The sequence below is a fragment of the Ursus americanus genome, chromosome 4 (assembly GCF_024610735.1).
Source record: "Ursus americanus isolate L20-20 chromosome 4, mUrsAme1.1.p, whole genome shotgun sequence".
NCBI lineage: Eukaryota > Metazoa > Chordata > Mammalia > Carnivora > Ursidae > Ursus > Ursus americanus.
This window is the reverse complement of record NC_142130.1, coordinates 9,177,383-9,190,685: the sequence shown is the minus strand read 5'-3', so window position 1 is coordinate 9,190,685 and position 13,303 is coordinate 9,177,383. Positions and strand designations below refer to the sequence as shown.

Sequence of the window (13,303 nt, the reverse complement as noted above, 5' to 3'; positions counted from 1 at the left end):
AATTTTAAATTCTCTCCTAAACTCGGCTGTGAAACACTTGAGAGATGATCAGTTTAATATCCACAAAGGCATACTCAAATAACAAATTTCCTAAGATGGTAAGAAAATTGATTTTATTTTCTCTAGCATTTGAGAAACTACTGAATATGAACAATTACATAGCAATGAGGGACAGAGTTTAAGAAAATGACATCGGGATCATGTTTTTTAAAATGATCAAGAATATAGGGTTATTTAAAAAAAAAAATTATAGCTCTAGAAGACTAAGAAACGACTACTCCTTTACCGTGAATCAAGAGCTCAGAATCCTTGTTTAGCTCATAAAGCCTAAAGGCTTCTTCTAACTCCAACTGAGATGATACTGTACACGGGTCTCCTAAAAAATATAAAAAGTAAAGGAAAGCTCACTTTTTAAATCCTCTAAAATGTACTGTTTAATAAGCAATTTCCATTACATAAAATCTTGAGCAAAAACAATTTCTGTTATATAAAATCTTGAGAAAAACAATTATATATATATATGTATGCATATATATACACACACAGACACAGAAGTATATGACAAGGACAAATTTTAGATATTTATTTAGACAATTCTATTTTCTAAAGTAGGTAACATAACTTCCATTTCTATTTCTACAGAATATTACATGAGGCTCATCAACACCAAATTTGATACATATAAAAACCATTTAATTCTCAGTAACATATATATTCAAAATATAGCAAATGGCATCTACCGTGACCACCTTTGGACTATTACTACAATATGACTAATGGCCAGGGACAAGCTTTTTGTTACCTACATCTTCAAAGGAGGAAGTGAAAGTGGTCTCACTGCTGTAATATGGTTGGTTAGGGGTCTCCATGTAATCATTTTGTCAAACTTTTCCTTCACCTGAGAGCCTTTCCTCACCCAAGAGGCTCACAGAAAGGAAGCCGAACTACTCAAGTACTTTGGACTGAAGAGCAGTCCTGCCTGAGCCGCTTTCAAACGTGAATGCGTCGTTTTAGTAAACTTACCCACAGAAAGGCTAAGGGAGAAGCAGCTCCCTAGCCAACCTGCCAAAGAACTGAGTCATCCCTGGCAAACAGTGAGATGGCACACCTCCCCAGATGATGGCATTCCTCAATGAAAACTCACTTTGATGGTGGCTGGGGCCTGAGCTGGGGCCTCCACACTGCAACGCTTTTGCTCATTCCTGTGGTTACACCAAATGTGACCGCACACAAGATGCCACCAGCCGTATCCAAACCTCAGTCACTCTCAGCGGACAACTATGTCTATTACTCAAGAGAGAAAAACAAAGCCATCTCCTTCCCTCTGGTCTCAAAGAAATGAGCGCCTCTGTACCTTTCTCCAACTTGGAGAATCCCTTAACGAATCTCTTCCTTTTATCTTCTCTGGGCCTTATCCCACTAGTCCCCTTCAGGTCCATTTTCATTTTTTCTTTCCTTCCACTGGCTCTTCTCAGGGAAAGGCAGGTCTGAGCCTGCCTTTCAATAATCTCCCTCACGCTCAGCCTGCTGTGCCATTCATTCATTCAGCAGCCACATGTCTCAAGAGCAAACTCAAGACTGAAACTGAAGGGGGTCAGTGAGAAGAGGGGAAGAAAAAGGGTAGGGCCTTTGATGTTTGGCTTCATACTTTTCTTTTGTAATTTTAATCAGAGGCTTATAATCTTTTAGATTTACCAGTAATAACTTTTCTTAATATCAAGAGTGACCCCACCCTGCTTTCTCCATGTTCCTATCCTCTCAAAATTCTGCTAACAGGTTTTAGTCTGTACACGCTACTAAAATGGCTATATCCAAGCTCATGAAAAGAGCCGCTAAAATCCATAGCACCTTTTCTGTCTTTACTCTGACCTCTCTATGGCATCTAACAAAGCTGCCTACTATTTATAGAAACCCTACATCTAGATTTCTTTTTTTAACTTATTTTATCTAAATTCAATTACTTAACACACAGTGTATCATTAGTTTCAGATGTAGAGTTCAGTGATTCATCAGTTGCATATAATACCCAGCGCTCATCACATCACGTGCCCTCCTTAATGCCCGTCACCCAGTTACCCCATCCTTCCACCAACACGCATCTAGGTTTCTAAACACCATTCTTCTGGTTTACTAACTCTCCTTTTTAACCTTTTATTTTGGAAATTTTCTTTTTCTTTTCTTTCTTTTTTTTTTTTTTTTAAAAAGTAGGCTCCACTGCCAGTGTGGAGCCCAACGTGGGACTTGAACTTATGACCCTGAGATCAAGATCCGAGCTGATATCAAGATTCAGATACTTAACCAAATGAGCCATCCAAGCGGCCCTCGTTTTGGGAATTTTCAAACACATTACCAAATCTGGCTTCCCCCTATATTTCCACTCACTTATTCCCTTCTACCATATCAGTCTGAACAAATCCCTATAACTCTAGATTAAAATTCTTAATATAATCACAATACCATTATAAACCTATAAAGACTAACAAAAATTAACTATAAAATATCCAAACATAACTATATGCAAAAGAATAAAGTTGAACTTTTATCTTATACCATAAACAAAAATTAACTCAAAATGGATCAAAGACTTAAATATAAGTGCTAAAACTATAAAACCCATGGAAGAAAACATAGGGAGAAAGCTTCATGACATTGGATTTGGCAATGACTTCTTAGATATGACACCAAAAGCACAGGAAAGAAAAAAATTGAACATTTCTCCAAAGAAGAGATACGAATGGCCAATGAGCACATGAAAAGATGTTCACCATCACTAATCATTAACAAAATGAAAATCAATGAGATACCACCTCCTTGCGATGAAACTACAGAGAGAGAGAGAGAACCAACTACGCCAGCATCCCCGGTGAGCCTCCACGTGACTCCGGACCCAGCTGCCCTCTGATGGCCACTACACGAGAGACCTCTCATGAGACCAGCAGAGCCAGTCAACTCACAGAAGTGCGAGAGATTATAAAATAAAGTGGTGGTTTTTTTAAAGCTACTCCACTTTGAGGTGAGTTGTTACGGAACCAACACCTTACTATCATCTTTGAGGCTGAATCTTGAAATTCCGTGGATCTTTACAAGACCCAGGACAAAGGCCACCTCTTCTGAACAGCCTTACCTAAGGAGATAATATTTCACATTTTAGGAAAAGTCTAAAGATAACCTAATTTTAATAATGGCTTTATTGAGATATAATTCACATAGCATCCAACTTCCTCGTTTGAACTGTACAATGGTTTTATGTTCACAGTGCTGTCAACTATCAATACAATCAATTTTAGAACATTTTCATTACCTCCTCAAAAAAGCCCCTTGCCCACAGCGGTCACTCTCCATTTCCCCCCAACCTCTCCTCCTACTGCCAGACCTAGGCAACCACTAATCTATTTTCAGTATCTATATTTTTGCCTTTTCTGGACATTTGATATAAACGGAATCACACAATATGTGGTCTTTCATGTCTGTCTTTTTTCCCCTGAGCATGTTTTCAAGGTTCATCCATGTTGTACCATGTATCAGTACTTCAGTCTTTTTTATTAGTGAATAATAAAGCAAATATTCTTGAAGTATTTGAGTGTTTGAGTAACTTCTCATGATGATTTCCTAAAAGTAGGATTGATTAAAGTGTGTCCATGTGGGGCATATGGGTGGCTCAGTTGGTTAAATGTCCTACTGTTGGTTTCGGCTCAAGTCACGATCTCGGGGTTGTGAGATCCAGCCATGTGACGGGCTCCACGCTCAGTGTAGAGTCTGCTTGGGATTCTCTCCCTATCCGTCTCTCTTCCTGTCTGCCCCTCTCCCTGCTTGTTGTGCTCTCTCTTTCTTTCTCTAAAATAAAACTTTCAAAAAAATAAAGTGCCCCCATTTAAAATTTTGACAATTATTCCAAAATTTAGAATGACAGGAACTTCAAAAGGTTATCATATACACAACAGGGTATCTTTCCTAACTACCTACAAATAATTATTAAATTTTAAATATCTTCAAATCATGTAGTGAAAATGTCTTATTTTTAAATCTTTGGTTTTTTTAATTATTAGTAATTTTTGAGCTTTTTTTGGTCATTTATGAATTAGCTATCTACATTTCTTTAAGTAGATTTTTCACTTTTTTTACTTAATTATTTTATATTAGATATAGCAATCCTTTGGAAAAGTTACAAATATTTTCTGTCAGTTGTAACTATTCTTATGTCTGTGATTATGGTGTTTTTCAACATAAAAATTAAGAAAATTCTTCCTTCTTTACATTTCCGTTTTCAGAATTTTCCTGTTTATTTTTCCAAATGAAACTGTCAGTTTTTTAAAAGTCCTATTAGAATTTTGGGGGGGATCATGCTCTTTAGACTGATCTATAGGGAGCTCTCATTTTACACAATGCTTCTTCCTAACCCCATTCATTTAAAGTTTTGCTCATGGCATCCAGTTGTTTTTGTTTCAGTTTTCTTTAAATGGTTTCTTCACATTTCTTTAAAGTTTATCCATAGGTTTAAAAAAAAAATTATGTTGTTACTATGGATGAAATCTTTTCTTCCGATATACTTTCTGACTGAGTATAATTTACATAAAAGGAAGACTGGTTCTCTCATAAACCCACTTTTTAACTTACTGTTATTGATATTTTAAAGATGCTAGATGAAAAACAGTGAGTCAAAATGACTCAACCAGGTTACACAGATACACCATTTTTGGACCAACACTCAATACACTGATAATAAGTATTGGTGAGGATGTAGAGAAACTGGAATCAATCCTCATATGGTGCTGGTGGGAAAAGAAAATGGTGCTGCCACTTTGGCAAACAGTCTGGTAGTTCTTCCAAAGATTAAACATAGTTACCATATGACCCAGCAATTATACTCCTACGTATACATCTGAGAGCAATGAAAACATACGGCCACACAAAAAGTTGTAACTAAATGTTCATAGCGGTATTACTCATAACAGCCAAAAAATGGAAATAACCCAAATGTCCGTCAACTGAACAAGTCCTGATATGACACATCTAGATTAGGCGAATCTATAGAAACATGAAGTAGATTAGTGGTTACCTAAGTCTGAGGGCTGTGGGCGGTAAAGAGCTTACGGGGAAATAGGTAGTGAATGCTAACGAGCATGCAACTTATTTTTGGGCTGATGAAATGTTTTAAAATTGACTGCGGTGACAGCTGTGCAACTCTGTGAATATACTAGACACTCCTTTAAATAATAAATTATATCTCCATGAAGCTGTTTTAGAAAAAATGTTTACTGCAGCATTTTTATAAAAGTGAGTCTGATAGCAAAATAACATTCTAGTCCAAAAGCAAAGTCTTAGTTTGCCTCAAAGAAATAAAGTAATTCAGTCACAGACTCACTTTCTCAGTTACCCAAATTTCTCCCATTTTGCCACATTTATGAAAGTAAAAGTCGATATATTTACATATCATTTTTGACACAGGTTAAAAAAACTTCCATTTCTACAGAAGTAGATTTAAGTACAAGCCAAAAATAAAAAAGCAACATAAAAAATAATGAAAATTTCACATATCGGTGTGTAAATTATTCTTCCAGTTAGACAAACAAGCCAGTTGACTAAATTAATTCTAAATAATGAAATACTCTAAGAATTCTAGAAATAGATTGAGACTGAAATTTAATTAACACTTCATTTCCAATTTTCCAGGTAAGGAAACTGAATCCACACTGGAAAATACATGCAAACGTAGCTCGGGTTGTTTGTAAACAATGAGAAACATCGATGTCATTCCTATGTGTATACATGTATGTGTGTGTACATATCTATCATCTCTCTCTGCAGAGGCCTATTACCTATATTGTGAGGATGATGGGAACACTGGGGAGTATATATTTAAAGTGACTCATAGTATGCTTGGTTCATTACACATGGGGCTTTTATTATTGCACCTTGACTAAATGCCATGAATGGAATTTACTATTGTTGAAAGTATCATTACAACCATATTTTAAAAAATCAATCTTGCCCTTCTACTAGACATTGTCTTTTTGCCAGACCAGTACCTGTTTGCTGTTGGTTGAAACCTGGACCGGGTAAAGTACCTGTATTCAGTATTTACCTAGAGATTGATACTTTTGAATAACCACAAGGAAGTGTGAAAATAGAAGTTAATTACAGACATTACGTATACTCAAACCTATTTTGTTTTTATTGGACTGAATGTCTGTGGTTCAAGTATTACCTTTTTGGGCCAACTGTTTAATGCCTGATAAAGCAGGACACACACATAACTCAGAAGTAAAACATTCCATGAAGAGTCATCATGAAACAAAGAGGAAAAGCTATTTCTCAAAGCCCACTCGTTTATTAAAGTCCAAATTCACATCCTGCAACAGGCATACAGCCACAGTGAGATCTGCTCAGGTCAATGAATTTCAAGGTAATAAAATCTGTGTATTATAACCAGAAGATCAAGTCTCTTTCAATGCATCTACATTTTCTTTCACCTATAAAAAGAAAGAACCAAATTAGGGCACTGGACCTCAGGTGTTTGATATATATGCAAGATTCAGTTATTTATGAGATAACCTGACAAGATGCAGAACTTAAAAAACATACATTAGGTATATTAGGTATTTCAGCATGTGACTCAAGTCAGTGGCCCACACTGGAAAGAATCAACATAGCGTAAAACCCAAGTTGGCAACATTTAACATTTGCCTGAGATAGCATCACCACACTCCTCTCCCTGATGTCTGAGTCTGCCGTAGATTTACAGACTCACCCTGTTCCCACCGGACCCACCTCTGGACACTGGGTTCAGAACACTACATACCACCTGTGAAAGTTCTGGCACTCCCTACTTGGAAGGGTTGCATTGCTTAAAATACAGATTGGCAAAAACTTTCCAAGAATGCTATCGTGTTTAAGTGGCCACCCTTTCAATATTAGGACCAATCACGGTAGTAATGGATTTCTGGCCTCTCGCTTCCTTTTCTATGGGAGGCGGAAATCAGCGGTTACAGAAGCGTATGTTATCCTATCGAGCTGCCCATCCTCAACTTCTACTTCTGGAGATGATGAGGTAGTAGGAACTGGATTTAACCCTCCACCTAAAACACCAAAAAACTACACTGAACAAGTGAAAAAAATGATTCAAGATACTGGAAATAAGCAACAAAGGATCAACTGTTTCCAAGTAACTTAAATGCATCCCTAAACAAAACTCAGAAATATTCATAAAAATACAAATATATCCAACACCCAACAACACCGACGTCACCATGTCTAGGACCCGATAAAATACACCCAGGCATGTGCGTGAAGAAGAGGAAACTACGACCCACACCAGGAGAAACATCAATCAGTTGAAATTGACCCTGAAAGATGAAAGAATTTGTAGAAATGATATTAAAAGTTATTATAATTATATTCCACGTGTTCAAGGAGCTGTAAGTATTGGGTATGTCAAGTAAAGATGGAAAATACTTTAAAAGGCCCAAACTGAACTATACTAGATGGGATTAACAGCAGAAGAAAAGGCTACTGAACTTAAATAGACAACAATAAAACTATCCAAAATGAAATGCAGAGAAAAAGACTGGGGAAAAAAATGAACCGAGCATTAGTGAGCTTTATGACATCTCAAGAGACCTAATATACATGTAATTGGAGTCCCTAAAGGAGGGGTCTGGTGACAGAAAAAAAATTTTCTTGAAGAGATAATGGCCAAAATTTTTCCAATAAAGAGAAAAATCTTAAAAGCAGTTAAAGAGACACACATTACATAAAGAACAAAGGTCGCTGACTGCAGATTTGCATCAGAGACAATGTGAGCAAGAAGACAGTGTACAGAATGAAAAAAAAATGCCAACCTAGAATTACTTGCTCAGCAAAATTATCTTTCAAAAACAAATGTGACCTAGAGAGCAAGGAGCCAGAAATCCATTTCACAGAGAAATTCGTAGGGAAAGACAAATTCATAGAGACAGAAAGTATAAGTGATGCGTATGAGGAAGAGGAGCTGGAGGGGGAAATGGGTTTTTTTTTTTAATTTAAATTCAATCAGGGGAATTATTATTTAATAGGTATAGAGTGTGTTTGGGATGATAAAAAGATGCTGGAATAGGGTAGGGGGGGATGGTTGCATAAAACTGTGAATATGCTCAATGTCCCTGAATTGTACACTTAAAAAAGGTTAAAGTTTTATGTTAGGTATATTTTACCACAATAAAAAAAGAATTTTTTCTCAAATTCTTCTTCTTCTTCTTTTTTTTTTTTTAAAGATTTTATTTATTTATTTGACAGAGAGGCAGTGAGAGAGTGAACACAAGCAAGAGGGAGTGGGAGAGGGAGAGGCAGGCTTCCCGCCGAGCAGGGAGCCTGATGCCGAGCAGGGAGCCTGATGCCGGGCTCGATCCCAGAACGCTAGGATCCTGACCTGAGCCAAAGGCAGCCACTTAACGACTGAGCCACCCACGCGCCCCGTCAAGTTCTTCTTTTTTTTAAGATTTTTTAAGAGCAAGCACAAGCAGGAGGAGCAGCAGAGGGAGAGGGAGAAGCAGATTCCCCACTGAGCAGGGAGCCCAATGCAGGGCTCGATCCCAGGACCCTGGAATCATGACCTGAGCCGAAGGCAGCTACTTAACCAACCGAGCCACTCAGGTGCCCTAAAAAAAGAATTTTAAAAAAGAAGTACACTAGTTCTCTATTCTCATGAACAGACCTCAAGGTATAATGTCCAGTGAAAAAAGTGAAGTTTCAGAATATTCCAGAATACATGCTAATACCATTTATAGGAATTTAAAAGCACATGAAAACACCATATCTTGTTTTATATGTGTGTATATATATATATATATATACACACACACACATATACATACATACATTTCTATATATATATATATATATATATATATATAGAACAGTGACAGAAAACAGATCCATGTTTACCTGGGGGTGGAGGGATGTGAGAAATAGTTTGGATTATAAACTTATCCTATGACAGTAGTTGCCCCTTAAAGAGGGAAGGAAGCCAATGCAACTGGAGGTGGGAATGCCAACAAGGACAGACCTTCCAACAGACCAGCACACAAGTTGGAGTTTGGGATCCCTGGTGCCCAATCAGGCTCTTATGGCCCCTCCTGTCTCACCTCTCAACTCATCTCCACCCCACCACTGCAAGGGATTTTCTGCAGGTGGGCCCCCGTCTGATCCCTTTGCCTTTCAGGCATCTACACGGCCTGCTGTGTAGAGTGTTTACCGGACAGAATGCCTGGAGCACAGAGTTGGGGCAGAGGCCAGAACTGAGAGAAGTACTTGAGGACCCCTCTAAGTCAGCTCCTTGTCTTCTGTGTGGGGTACTCTATCCTTAGGAATGGTCCAAGACTTTCCAGGGATGACCAGGCTTACACGGTTTTTAAAAGATACCAATTTCCATATCCTCAACTTCATATAAATTCCTTTCTAAAAATCATCAGCCCAAGAATGTACCCAGGGTGCAAGACCCCACCTCATCTCCTTTTCAAATATTTCTTTTCCTATTTTATTTTATTTTTTAAGATTTTATTTATTTATGTGACAGAGAGACAGCCAGCGAGAGAGGGAACACAGCAGGGGGAGTGGGAGAGGAAGAAGCAGGCTCCCAGCGGAGGAGCCCGACGTGGGACTCGATCCTGGAACGCCAGGATCACGCCCTGAGCCGAAGGCAGCCGCTTTAACGACTGCGCTACTCAGGCGCCCCTCCTATTTTATTTTTTAAAAAGGATGTATATCTACCAGATGATCCAGTCATTCCACTTCTAGATATTTGCCCATGAGAAAAGAAAATATGTATCTATACAAAGACTTACACCTGACTGCCACAGAGCTTTTATTTGTGATCTCCCCAAAGTGGAAACCACCTCAATGTCTATCAGCAGAGGACAGATAAACAAATTGTGGTACATCCATATAATGGACTACCACTCACCAACAAAAACAAATGGACTACTGATACACACAATACACATATCAATACTTTTGCCCAGTAATAGAAGCCAGACTAGCCCCTCCCAAAAGAGTACACACTGTATGATTCCACGCCTATAGAACTCTAGAAAATGCAAACCAATCTATAGTGACAGAAAAACATCACTTGGCATGGAGGGTTACGAGGGAGGAATTGCAAAGTACACTGGAACACTTGGGGTAATGAATGTGGTCTCCATCTTGCCTGTGGTGATAGTTTCCTGGGTGTTGAAACTCATCAAATTATCCACTTTGAATATGTACAGTATATTGTGTGTCTCACTAAAGCTGTGTTTTCTTTACTTTTCTTTTTTTTAAAGATTTTATTTATTTATTTGAGAGCGAGAGAGCACATGTGAGAGAGAGAGCACAAGCAGGGGAAACGGCAGAGGGAGAGTGAGAAGCAGCCTCCCTGCTGAGCAGAGAGCCCTATGTAGGGCTTGATTCTGGGACTCTGGGATCATGACCTGAGCTGAAGGTGGACACTTAACCAACTGAGCCACCCAGGCGCCTTTTTTTTTTTTTTTTTTTTTTTAAGTAGGCTGCACATCTAACATGGAGCCCAACACAGGGGCTTGAACTCATGACCCTGAGATCAGGACCTGAGCTGATATTAAGAGTTGGATGCCTGAGAGGAGTTAAGATGGCAGAGGAGTAGGAGACACCCTTTTTCAGCCGGTCCCCCGAGTCGAGCTGGATAGGTACCAGACCAGCCTAAACAACCACGGGACCAGCCTGAGACGCAGGAAGACGCATCTGGATCTCTACAAATGAACATCTCCAGCGCTGAGTATTGAGGTATGAAGCGGGGAGCCATGAAACCGTGCACAGATATCGGAAGATAAACGGAAGGGGGAGGGAGCCGCCGCATTCGGGCGCCGGGAAGTGGTAGCCACCTGCACGGGGGAGCGGGCGGACTCACGGACAGCACCCGCAAAACAGCAGACTGAGACCGTGAGCCGGGTGCGCGCGCCACCAGGCATCTCGCGGAACACCGGAATCCCGGTGCGCTCACTGGATCCAGACTGAGACCGGGAGATCCGGGAGCGGGCGCGGGGCGGCTGGCGGCATTAGAAACACAAAGGATGGAGACGCGCCGGCCCTGGAAGTGAGGGCTGGGACGCCGGGTGTGGGGCGCACATCCCGGGACGCTGCAGGGTTGAGCAGCACCAACAGAAACAGTTAAAGTGGCCAGAACATTAGTAGAGAACGGGCCGCAATCCCTCTGTTCTGTGACAGAGGCTGAGATTCGGCCGCTGCTGCTCTGACAATCAGAAGAGGCACAGCAAACCACCAGGGAAAGACGCCAGAGAACAAAAGCCTGGAAATACCGGCTCAGGGAGTGCCCATCCCCATCCCCCCTCGCAGGGGACACGGAGACTCTACCCAAACAGGGCTGCCTGAGTATCGGCGCGGCAGGCCCCTCCCCCAGAAGGCAGGCTGAAAACTCAAGAAGCCCACAACCCGGGCGCCTGGGTGGTGCAGTCATTGAGCGCCTGTCTTCGGCTTAGGGCGTGATCCCGGCGTTCCAGAAAGGAGTCCCTCATCGGGCTCCTCCGCTGGGAGCCTGCTTCTTCCTCTCCCACTCCCCTGCTTCTGTTCCCTCTCTCACTGGTTGGCTGCCACATAAATAAATAAATAAAATCTTTAAAGAAGAAGCCCACATCCCTAAGATCCCTATAAAACAAGGGGAACGGCCTGGGACCCAGTCAATAATTTGGGCTCTGGACAACTCCGCAACCTCTCCTCATCAGAATGACAAGAAGGAGAAGCCCCCCCCAGCAAAGAAAAGACAGTGAGTCTGTGGCCTCTGCCACAGAAATAATGGATATGGATGTAACCAAAGTATCAGAAATGGAATTCAGAGTAATGATGGTCAAAATGATGAGTAGAATTGAAAAAACTATTAATGAAAAGGTTACTGAGAATATAGAATCCCTAAGGACAGAAATGAGAGCGAATCTGACGGAAATTAAAAATTCTATGAGCCAAATGCAGGCAAAACTAGAGGCTCTGATGGCCAGGGTCACCGAAGCAGAGGAAAGGGTTAGTGAATTGGAGGATGGGTTAATAGAGGAAAAAATAAAAATAGAAGATGGTCTTAAAAAAATCCATGGCCACGAATGTAGGTTATGGGAGATGACTGACTCAATGAAACGATCCAATGTTAGAATCATCGGCATCCCCGAGGGGGTGGAGAAAAACAGAGGTCTAGAAGAGATATCTGAACAAATTGTAGCTGAAAACTTCCCTAATCTAGTGAGGGAAACAAACATTCGTGTACAAGAGGCAGAGAGGACCCCTCCCAAGCTCAACCACGACAAACCTACGCCACGTCACGTCATAGTGCATTTCGCAAATATTAGATCCAAGGATACAGTATTGAAAGCGGCCAGGGCAAAGAAATTTCTCACCTACCAAGGCAAAGGCATCAGAATTACGTCAGACCTGCTACACAGACCTGGAATGAGAGAAAGGGTTGGGGGAGCATATTTAAAGCTCTTTCAGAGAAAAACATGCAGCCAAGGATCCTTTATCCAGCAAGGCTGTCATTCAGAATTGATGGAGAAATAAAGACATTTCAGAATCGCCAGTCACTAACCAATTTCGCAACCACGAAACCAGCCCTACAGGAGATATTACGGGGGGTTCTATAAAAGTAAAAAGGCCCCAAGAGTGATACAGAACAGAAAGTCACAGCCAATACAAACAAAGACTTTACTGTGAAACATGGCATCATTAAAATCATATCTCTCAGTACTCAGTCTTAATGTTAATGGCTTAAATTCTCCCATAAACGCCACAGGGTTGCAGATTGGATAAAAAGAAATGACCCATCCATTTGCTGTCTACAAGAGACTCATTTCGAACCCAAAGATGCATTCAGACTGAGAGTAAGGGGATGGAGTACCATCTTTCACGCAAATGGACCTCAAAAGAAAGATGGGGTAGCAATTCTCATATCAGATAAATTGGATTTTAAACTACAGACTATAGTTAGAGACGCAGAAGGGCACTATATTATTCTTAAGGGAAGTATTCAACAAGTGGATATGACAATTATAAATATATATGCCCCCAACAGGGGAGCAGCAAGATACACAAGCCAACTCTTAACCAGAATAAAGAGACATATAAATAAAAATACATTAATAGTAGGGGACCTCAACACTCCACTATCAGAAATAGACAGAACACCCTGGCAAAAACTAAGCAAAGAATCAAAGGCTTTGAATGCCATACTCGACGAGTTGGACCTCATAGATATATATAGAACACTACACCCCAGAACCAAAGAATACTCATTCTATTCTAATGCCCATGGAAC

The 13,303-nt window shown here is 40.3% G+C and overlaps 1 protein-coding gene across 1 annotated transcript in view; it reads right to left on the bottom strand.

The window, feature by feature from the left end:
- The window catches only part of PRKCI (protein kinase C iota), a 75,883-nt gene that overhangs the window by 36,828 nt on the left and 25,752 nt on the right, over positions 1 to 13,303 (bottom strand). The window contains exon 3 of the mRNA XM_045788628.2: positions 287 to 376. Within this exon, the coding sequence (XP_045644584.1) occupies positions 287 to 376 (90 nt within the window). The remainder of the gene's footprint in view (positions 1 to 286; positions 377 to 13,303) is intronic.